We start from the raw sequence: 10,997 nt of genomic DNA, 5'->3' as shown, positions 1-10,997 counted from the left end.
CAGGGTGACAATGTAAGACAAATTTCAAAAAAATTAAAAAGAAGAATAGGGCCAGGTATGGTGGCTCACACATGTAAACCTAGCAGCTGAGAGGCCAAGGTGAGAGGATTGCTTGAGTTTGTAAGTTTGAGATAAGCCTGACCAAGAGCAAGACTCTGATTCTACTAAAAACAGTAAAAATATTAAAAATATTAGCCAGGCCTTGTGGAGAAACCTGTGCTCAAAGTTACTTGGAAGCTGAGACCGAAAAATCACTTGAAACAAGACGGTTAAGATTGCTCTGTGCTACGCTGATGCCATGGCACACTGGTCTGATGGGCAATGCAATGAGACTTTGTCTCAATGAGAAAATAAACATAAGAAATGAATACAAGAACAGAGGTGCCTTTATGTAACAACAAGAGAAAGAAACTCAGGCTTCCCAGAAGTCATTTCCAATTAAGCTGAGCTTCCCTAATCACCTTGCATTGTTTGGTTTCCTCCTTCAACTTGGGACCTGACCAGTGTTATCTGCTTCATTCACTCCAACCTACCTTGGCGCTTGACCACTGCCTGGTGAGTCTTCACCTTCCAGGGTTCTTTCCTTTGCTCCAGACAGGTGATGAGGTCTGGCTTAGAGACAGCAAGCCCTGTTTCATTAGGAAAAAAAGATAACATGATGCTCGTTGGGCTTCACCAGTTAACAATCTAGTACCTTCGAAGAGTAGAGAACACAACATTTGAGAGATCCTAAAAGAATAATCTAAAATTAGAGGTTTCGGACAGAAACCTTAGAATATTGTAAAAGCATTTAAAATGCTCCTCCCCCACCCAGTACTATGGAAATAAAATTTGGGGCTAGAAACTAGACTTAAAGGTATGGGCAACAATTCTAAGCCTCTACATTTTTGAAATTACCATCATTGTAAGGGAGGATATTTATTAGCTCAAGAAAAGCTAAGATTAATGACAAGATAACATCTGAAAATTTCTTTTCTGAAAAACTTTTGTTTTCCTTAGAAACAACTATCTGAAAATAATGCAGTCAAAGAAGAATCTATACACAACCCAACTACAAGGAAACAACATGAAATGCTTAGTGTATAGTAGGAACTGTGTATTGAAGTTATCCTCGGCTAGGCGCCTATGGCTCAAGTGGCTAAGGCACCAGCCACATACACCTAAGGTTGCAGGTTCGCATTGAGCCCGGCCAGCCAAACAACAATGACAGCTGCAACCAAAAAATAGCTGGCATTGTGGTGGGAGCCTGTAGTCCCAGCTACTTGGGAGGCTGAGGCAAGAGACTCGCTTGAGCCCAGGAGTTGGAGGTTGCTGTGAGCTGTGATGCCACAGCACTCTACCCAGGGGGACAGCTTGAGGCTCCGTCTCAAAAAAAAAAAAAAAGTTATCCTCACCTAGGAAGACCAGGTGTCTGTAGGTCTCTAACATGACATCCCGATACAAATTCTGCTGAGCAGGGTCCAGGCAGGCCCACTCATCCATAGAGAATTCTATAGACACATCTCTGAATGTCAACAGTGCCTGAAAAAAAAAATGAAAAACTAAAAAGCACTATTTATCATGATGCTATGGAAAGATTTAATTTCATTTTTGTATAAATGAGTGGGTGAGAACTTCTTTTGACTTACATGACTGAATAGTATTATGTACAGCAGGGAGATGTTCCCTCATGTGCGCTCTAACACTGAGGAAAGAGGATGGGATAACACCCACAATCCCAGTGTAGAAACTGTGCTTTTTGCTGTTATGATGCAAAAATGAGGCCACCAATACGAGCATGTGGATTCTTGCGCCTACTTACATTATACACTATAAGCTGTGCGTATTTCTTACGTGAAAATATCCTGGTGAGCTAAGTGGAAGCCTTAAGAGTTTACTGTGTACAAGCATGAACTGGAGATCTTGTCAAATGCAGTTTTTTGTGGGGTTTTTTTTTTTTTTTTGAGACATAGTTTCACTGTGTCGCCCTCAGTAGAGCACAATGGCATCACAACTCCCAGCAACCTCCACCTTCTGGGCTTCAGTGATTCTCTTGCCTCAGCATCCCAAGTAGCTGGGACTCCAGACGCCCACCACAACACCTGGCTATTTTCTCCTTGCAGTTGTCATTGTTGTTTAGCTGGCCTGGTAGGGCTCAAACATGCCAGCTTTTGTGGATGTAGCTGGCAAGTAACCACTGTGCTACAGGATCTAAGCCTCAAACGCAGTTTTTTATTTAGGAGAAAATGAGTGAAGCTTCATTTTTGAATTTCTAATAAGCTCAACAGGGATGACAATATTTCTGTCCCATGATAAATAATATTTTATCACATGTTAGACTGGATTTTCCAAGTTGAAGGTGACCCAGTAAACAACCATTAGAGCCTTTATTTTCCAAACAAGGTATAAAAAGAGAATCTCAGAAGGTGCCTATGAGTTGATACTCTCCCAAAAGTACACGATCATATTCTGATAAAAAAAAAAAACAGTTAAAAAAAATTTTTTTTCAAAGTTGAAACTATAGGCTTGGCGTTTGAAGCTCAGTGGCAAGGGTGCCAGCCACATACACTGGTGGGTTCAAATCCAGCCTGGGCCTGCTAAATACTAATGACAACTACAACCAAAAAATAGCCAGGCATTGTGGCAGGAGCCTGCAGTCTCAGCTACTTGGGAGGATGAGGCAAGAGAATCGCTTAACCCCAAGAGTTGGAAGTTGCTCTGAGCTGTGACACCAAAGCACTCTACCAAGGGCAACAGCTTCAGGCTCTGTCTCAAAAAAAAAAGTTGAAGGGACAGGTATCTGCCCTATCTCCCAATCTCTAATGCTATCTTTAAAAACTCTCCTTAACATCCTAGAAATGAAGGCTTTTCTAATAATTCTGATTTTGAGAACTTTGAGTTACTTTAGGCCATAAATGCCATCTTCTGTAAAACTGCACATGTGTCACCTTATTTTACACAGCACTGAGGGAGCTTCTGGACTGAAACTGAACAGTACACAGCCCCCTTCTTTGCTGACATCCAATGACCCAACATCATCCACACCGGGAAACATGCGGATCTACTTATTTCCATTCAAAATAGGCACGAAGGGAACATATGCAGAATTACAGAACATAATTTTTTATAGACATAAATTTGTGATGAAAATTCTCCAGGTCATATGGGAATTGGGATGGAGAGAATGGAGAGAAGACACTGCTGTATACACAGGGGAGAAGGATTTCTCAGAGCCTCTTCACTATTACAAGAAAAGGGCAAAAGAGTATTTGAAACAAGTTCATGAGGCAAGAATATCACAAGCAGAGAAGGTTTTCAACTTCCAAACGCGAGATACTGCAGGAGAAAAGGCAGTCACAGCCCTGCGTTAGGACACATTTAGCTAAGAAGCAACCAGTTCTTTCTCTTTCCCTGCCTGCCCTTGATTTCCTTCTCAGGTGAGATTACCAGGCTATATATTCCACCTGCATCTTGATTATATGGCTTTAAGGGCATCAGCACAACCCCTTCACCCACTCCCACCACATCCACAGGCTGAGAAAACTTGAAAAAAGAAATGAATCCTGTTCTTTATTACAGGACACAATCACAAACAAGGAGTTTTCACATAAAGGCCAAAGTGTGACTTTCATATTTCTTGCCCTCAATTGCCCTCTCTGCTAGCGATTTCATCTATGGCAAGGTAATGGTGGTGGTGCTGTCCTGTCCCCAGGAAGCACAAGCAGGGCTGGCCCTGTGACCTCCCTTGGGAGAAAAGGCTCAACACATTTTAAAACTCTCATGCTTGACACTGGCCTAATCTTAGCATCACATGGAGGTAATAATTAATACCATGTGGAGGAAACAGACTTAATAGAATCTGTGGGAAAGCGGAATCACAGATGACGGCATTTCTTCAAACTGGGCATGGAATCCTACCTGGAAGCCTGGGCTGAGAACCACTCAGGTAAGCATCACCTCCCAGGCTTTAATAACCACACAAGGCATTCAGTATCCTGGGCCCCTCTAAGTGATCCTGCAAGAGCAGCAATTACTCTATCTTGAAGCAAATAGTCACTTTTTTTTTTTTTTTTTACAATGGCTATTTATGTCCTTGCTTAAGAATTTCAGGAATAGGTGTTTAGCAATTAACCAAAGAACCAAGATTGCAGAACTGCCTATAAAGGAAGATGCTGAGCAGTTAACCTCCATTTCTGTCAGGGTCCAGCAGACTGCCAGATGGCAAGAAACCATTGCAACGAGCCGGGGGATCTACACATAGAAAGCTCCTGCACATACTTTCCCAAACTCCTTTCCCCTTCCACCACCTTTTGGTTAGCAGAGGAACATGAGGTGGTCTTTCCAACATTATTCAGCTATCTCCCCATCTTGCTCTCCAATAAACTGCATTTTCTTCCAACAACTCTTATATGTTGAGTTTGGCTTCAGGAATGATGAGTAAACCTGGGGTTTGCCTCAGATTTTCTGGTTAAGTGGGTGTAGGAAGTGGCTTCTTTAGCAATTTCACATATTGCTGGTGTTACTTCTCCTAGACTATTGTAACACTCAGCTAGAGAAAATAAACACAGCAGAGTCTCTTCTGCTCAACACTTTTATTTATTTATCTTTTTGCTTTGTCACCCTCCATAGAGTACCATGGCCATCATAGGAGCCTCCAGCTCCTGGGCTCAAGTGAACTTGTCTCAGCCTCCTGAGTAGTTGGGACTACAGAGGCCAGAGATGGGGTCTGGCTCTTGCTGAGGTTGGTCTCAAGTTCCTGACCTCAAGCATTCCACCGCCATCAGCCTTCCACCTTGTGAGTATTACAGGTGGGAGCCACTTCGCCTACCACCAGTATTTATTTAGTTATTCATTTATTTTTTGCCCAACACTTTTGTAATAACACAAATCCTCTCTTTCCAGGGAAAACCACCCACCACAATCTTGAAACATAGCTTTCTATGCTGACCCTTTAAAATTTCTAGAGCCGACAGAAGGAAGTAGTATCTGAATAAAAACCTGGATTAAAAATTGCAAACTGCAAACTTGAGGCTTGGTCACATGTGGATGCAGCTAGGGCCCTGTGTACATACGTGGGAAGTAGGGAAAAGGACAAATGGGGAAATGGAAATTCTTAAGTGTACTCGGTGCACATATGTGATTCAGGTTGAGTTTCTGGCCTCGTACTCTCAGGATCAGCTGCAAGTCTAATAATATCAATTTTAAAAAGAGATGGCCAAGCCATAGAGAATACTTTGTAAATGTTTTGTGAAATTTTTGAGACAGAGACTCAAGCTGTTGCCCTGGATAGAGTGCTGTGACATCATAGCTCACAGCAACCTGCAACTAGGGCTCAAGTCATCCTCTTGCCTGTTTTTCTATTTTTAGTAGAGATGCAATCTCATTTTTTGTTCAGGCTGGTCTCAAACTCATGAGCTCAAGAAGTCCACCCACCTCTGCCTCCCAGAGTGCTAAGATTACAACAGGCATGAGCCACCACGCCCAGCCTGTATTGTGACATTTTTTTATTTTTTTGAGACAGAGCCTCAAGCTGTCACACTGGGTAGAGTGTTGTGGCATCACAGCTCACAGCAACCTCCAACTCCTGGGCTCAAACGATTCTCCTACCTCAGCCTCCCAAGTAGCTGGGACTACAGGCGCCCGCCACAACGACTGGCTATTTTTTGGTTGCAGCTGTAATTGTTTTTTGGCAGGTCTGGGCTGGATTTGAACTCACCAGCCCAGGTGTATGTGGCTGGCGCCTTAGCCGCTTGAGCCACAGGCGCCAAGCTATGACATTTTTTTAACAACTATTTTGTAAATAAAGATACAACATAGAGCTTTAATTTTGCATTTTCCCTATGTTTTGTGACTGTAGGGGCACTTTTTGTAACACTGTGTACTACAACTGCTCAAGAATAGATATTGAAAACAGGCAGATGGACCGTTGTGGCTTCATTATTTGGGACAGCATGGACTTTGCTGTACAATTGTCTGTTGTGACAGGTAGGCCGAGATGAAAAGTGCCACCTAGAGTAACACTAGCTGGGACTCTACTGTGTTTATATCATATCTGGTAACTCTGGAGGGTGTGTGAAAGTACTTTCTAATTACAAAGATAATTCTTTCCAACTCCAAAATAACCTTCAAAATGGTAGACAGAAAAAGAACTGCCACATTACACAATTAAATCAAAGTGTGATGTTCATCTCCGAGATTGGAAAGATCAACAAAGTCACCATAATTAGTCCTCACTTAGAAGACGTGACAGCACCATTGGTCATATATAGTTCAACCTAAATTCACCTTCTAATTGGAAAGGCCTTTTGTGTTTATACTGGACTATATTCAAAGGACAGAAAAATCTTCTATTTGTCTACATGATGGAAGAAAGTTTCAAACAAGGAGCCAAGGGCACACTAACGGGAGGTCCGGCACCACAACAGGAACTCTGACAAAGGTCACTATCTCCAGGACTATGTATATTTCAAAGCAATGAGTCCTGGGCCCTGGAGTATGACAAACCTGAATTTCAAAAAGAGGTAAAAAGATTATTTATTTGGTAAAATTATGTACTTACATTTCAAAGAGGCAGAAAACATTTACATACATGATTTTCTACATAAAAATTTTTAAGAAAAAGGAAGAGAGCAAAATCTTTATATTCAAATTGGGGTATTTGTTTGGTATTTCTAATTTCCCTTTGCTCTTACAACAGACAGGTCTTGGGTCATTTCCTTGAGCTCATGGACATAATTTCAAGGGAACCAGACAGCCACCACACAGGTAGCATAAAAGAGGGTTTATGGAATGACAATAATCAGAAGGGCGGCACCTGTGTGGCTCAGTGAGTAGGGCGCCAGCCCCATATACTGAGGGTGGTGGGTTCAAACCCGGCCCCAGCCAAACTACAACAGAAAAATGGCTAGGCATTGTGGTGGGTGTCTGTGGTCCCAGCTACTCGGGAGGCTGAGGCAGGAGAATCGCCTAAGCCCAAGAGCTGAAGGTTGCTGTGAGATGTCATGCCATGGCACTCAACTGAGGGTGACAAAGTGAGACTTTGTGTCTAAAAAAAAGAAAATAATCAGAAGACAGGAGCTATCAAGGACCCATGAGAGAGGCAATGTAAAGTTTATTCAAGTATTGGTTGAGCCATTGGCCTGTAAAGGAAAGTAAAAATCTCAAGACCAAATCTTTATGCAAATGCAGAGGTCAAGCCCAGAGGCTGAATCATTTAAGACTTTTTTTTTTTTTTTTTTTTTTTTGAGACAGAGCCTCAAGCTGTCCCCCTGGGTAGAGTGCCGTGGCATTACAGCTCACAGCAACCTCCAACTCCTGGGCTCAAGCGAGTCTCCTTCCTCTGCCTCCAAAGTAGCTGAGACCACAGGCGCCTGCCACAACGCCCAGCTATTTTTTGGTTGCAGCCGTCATTGTTGTTTTCACAGGTCCGAGCTGGGGATTCGAACCCACCACCTTAGGTGTACGTGGCTGGTGCCTTAGCCGGTTGAGCTATAGGCGCTGAGCCAGAAAATCACATTTCAAAGTCACATCCTCGCCAACAGGGTGGCACCCAGTTGGGGCCAGTTTATCTAGTGTGCGTTCTGGCTGGGGCTGGCACTGTGCTTTAGCCAGGTAGTACTTAGTAGTACAATGTTTGGGGATCTATTTGGAGAGGATTATTCCAGTGTGACAAATAATCAGTATGGACAAGGGAAAAAATTAAAGACTAAAGTTTTGGAGCCACCTGCTCCTACAGAATTCACCAATGTAAGTGGAATCAGAAATCAGGGTGGATCCTGTCATCTCAATTCCCTTTGGACATTTCATTTTACACTTGAATTCAGAGCTTTATGTTCTCTTCGACAAGAAGAGAAATGAACAAGCAATATCCTTGTTCAAAGATAAGGATAAGCCTGATGCAAAGGTCTGAGTTATACCTTTGCAGTAACAGCGCTTATTTGCTCAGCTCCTGGTCCTGGACCAGGAAGTTGCATCCACACATCTCACTGATGGCTGCTTGGAGACCAGCAGTGACATGAGGCAACATGATGTGCAGGAACTGAATTGAATTCTCTTCAGTGCTCTAGAAAGATCTTTAGTTGGAACCTCTGGCCATGACCTCATCAATCGTGTGTAGCATGGAACCATCATTAAACTGATTGTTTGTAAATAATGCAAGAATGGCAGTGAGAAGCATGTGAATATGCCAGAGTATTTTAGACATAAGTTATATCATAAATTACAATTCCTGTATTTAAAGCTGTGTGCTGTACCACATGAGATTAAATTGTTTATTACTAGAAATATTTTATTGCATTATTACTCTTACTGTACACCTAAGTCATAAAGTGTATAGTCTGAAGTTCTCCTTGTGAAATGAAGGAAGCAAATATCTTGAGACTTAATATTTGATTCAGTTCTTGGGAAATGAATTTAGAGGATTTTACAAATAGAAGACTGTGATCTCAGGAGAGAAGCCAGGTCTTCATAGTTGGAATAGTATCATAAGGGTTAATTAGGTAACTAATAAAAATAAAGAATATTGAGCAATCTTCAAATTAACAGATGTACAATTACAGATTTTGTTTATTACCTTCATTTAGAAAGGTCACTTTTAAGTGTGTGCTTAGGTTTTCTCATTATATCTAAATCATATGCATTATACATAAAGTTATTATAAACCTATTTTAATTAGTGTCACTTTCAGTTATTTCTAATGACAAAGAACTAGAAATTAGTAATCAGAATTAGATATTAGAAGTTCACTCACGTAAATATAATAATCTCTGTATGCCCTACAAATCTTATACAGTCAGTAGTTTCACTGAACAGTAATGCTTTAGTAAAAATCTATTCTGGCAAGAGTTAAAGCAAGTTTCTGTGTTTGATTCTATGAGTAGAAAATTAAGGCTCGGCGCCTGTGGCACAAGTGGCTAAGGCACCAGCCACATACACTTAAGGTGGCAGGTTCGAATCCCCAGCCCGGGCCGCCAAACAACAATGGCTGCAACCAAAAAAATGGCTGGGCATTGTGGCGGGCGCCTGTAGTCCCAGCTACTTGGGAGGCTGATGCCGGAGACTCGCTTGAGCCCAGGAGTTGGAGGTTGTGTGAGTTGTGATGCCATGGCACTCTACCTAGGGGGATAGCTTGAGGCTCTGTCTAAAAAAAAAAAAAAAGAAAAAAGAAAAAAAGAAAATTAAATGGTATTTTCTGAATGTGTTAATTGATGTTTTGGAATTATGTATTTGTACGTTTTTTGGGTAACAGATTGACTTTCATCTGTATTTGTAGCATTTGTTATTCCACAACACAAAATTGTGAAAGCCATATCTCATAAATTTGTCAATCAAAGGGGCTATGTCTACTAATGCTTCCTGTTTCAGAGGGTGTGAACAGTTTTGGTATTAGTGAATCTACTGAGGTAATCCTGAGGTTTCCTGGGTTATCTGGGACCTCTTCCCAGATAAGAGAAATTTACCTGGATGTAAATTTGGCTTCTTCTGGCCATTTGTCATCCTCCAGACACTAGTGTAACACCTACCAGGTGTGTTCATGGTGTATCTTCATGGGAAGGCTATTGTTTTCTGGAGAAATGGTGATCTGAGTATTTCATTCGGACAATAATTCTCTCCCCAACAATAAAACAATGAAATCAGGCATCTAAAGGAACTGATGACTTAACTCTTTTTCTCCAATCAACCATGAAAGAGGTTGAAGAATTTGTGTTCCAGCTATCCTGTCACTCCTACTGCATAACCAGATTGTTTAGTCAGAGGGGAGAGTGAAGTATTAAGAAATGAATATGTCGCCCCAGTATTTATTAGAAATCCTTGGCCCATAGCTTTCCATAAGTAAACAGAGGGTAGACTACCCTTTGGGCTGGGCATTCCTAGAGACATTGTACCAAATAGTTGGCTGACCATAAAGGCATCATAGCCATGGACCAAGTATTACCTGAGGACAATGTGCCCATCTCAGGCTGCAAGACTAGGCTGAGATCTGCATTTTCTCCCCCAGAGTCTCAAGGTCAGATTCCAGTGGCAGGTGGCATCCCTTAACAAGACTGCACCCACTTTCTACATTTAATTCCTGAGTTTCAGACTTGCTGTGCCAGGGTGACTCTTTTTAGCCTGTGTCACCAAGTCATTTTGCTAACATGACCTCCCTGTCTGCCTTGCATTTTACTACTGACCATTAATTCACCCTCAGAAGAATCTGGGGTGTCTTCCTGCATCTCCTCGGGAGTCTATGAGGAGGTTTAATACACACCATTGGCTTCCACTTTAGGGGTGGAAAACTAGAGCTTTAAGCCAAGAGCAGAGCAAGGCCACAGTTTTATAAAAGAGACACCACTGATGCAGCAGGAGAAAAATCAATTTGAAACACCTTACTTGATTGAGAAAGTCACAACTCAAAAAGGGCAGCAAGGAGAGCAGGTAGTCTCAAATTTGTACCACTACCAGAAATGGTCCAGTTTGGCCAGTTCTTGCGAAAGAAAAATACGTTTTTCAAGGCTGGCAGCAGTTACACATACATATTCTGTCATCTTATCTTAGCAACAAAAAGCCAAGAGGTATGAGGAATGAATTAAAGACACAGAGGAAGGAGTGAAAATGTCAGGCAATATGAAAAAAAGGGTCTAGTGTTAAAATGATAAAGTTCACTCCTGTTTTTCTTCACTTCAGTTTCAAAGGAGTAACTCATAACCTTGAGTACTGATCTCAACACCCATAACTAAGAAATACAGCTTCAGGCAGGCAGAAGAAAATACAGAGCAGCAGATTTAACACTATTGTGGCAGATTCATGCAGAATAATTGTTTGTCACTTTCAGCAAATACACAGCAATCTGATGAGGTTTTAAACAGCCTCAAAAGAAAACTAACACTTACTTGGAGATTCCTTTTTCAGTTAGGCCAACCTATTCACATACAAAATTTTTCATAAATTTACATTTGCAAATATTATCCTTTACATAGACCATTTTTGACATGCCGAAGCCCTGTTTGCTAGAATATTTTCTTCTTTTTTTTTTTTTT

At 41.5% G+C, this 10,997-nt stretch overlaps 1 protein-coding gene across 1 annotated transcript in view; it reads right to left on the bottom strand.

Annotated features, from left to right (window-relative positions):
- Positions 1-533: 533 nt before the first annotated feature.
- The window catches only part of LOC111722797 (protein ZNF738-like), a gene marked incomplete at its 3' end in the record, with an annotated part of 41,076 nt that continues 30,612 nt past the window's right edge, over positions 534-10,997 (bottom strand). The window contains exon 4 of the mRNA XM_023509132.1: positions 534-629. Within this exon, the coding sequence (XP_023364900.1) occupies positions 534-629 (96 nt within the window). The remainder of the gene's footprint in view (positions 630-10,997) is intronic.

Source organism: Otolemur garnettii, unplaced genomic scaffold (assembly GCF_000181295.1).
Source record: "Otolemur garnettii isolate 467f Iridium unplaced genomic scaffold, OtoGar3 scaffold00389, whole genome shotgun sequence".
NCBI lineage: Eukaryota > Metazoa > Chordata > Mammalia > Primates > Galagidae > Otolemur > Otolemur garnettii.
Note: the sequence above shows the minus strand (reverse complement) of the source record. Positions and strands in the feature narration are given on the sequence as shown.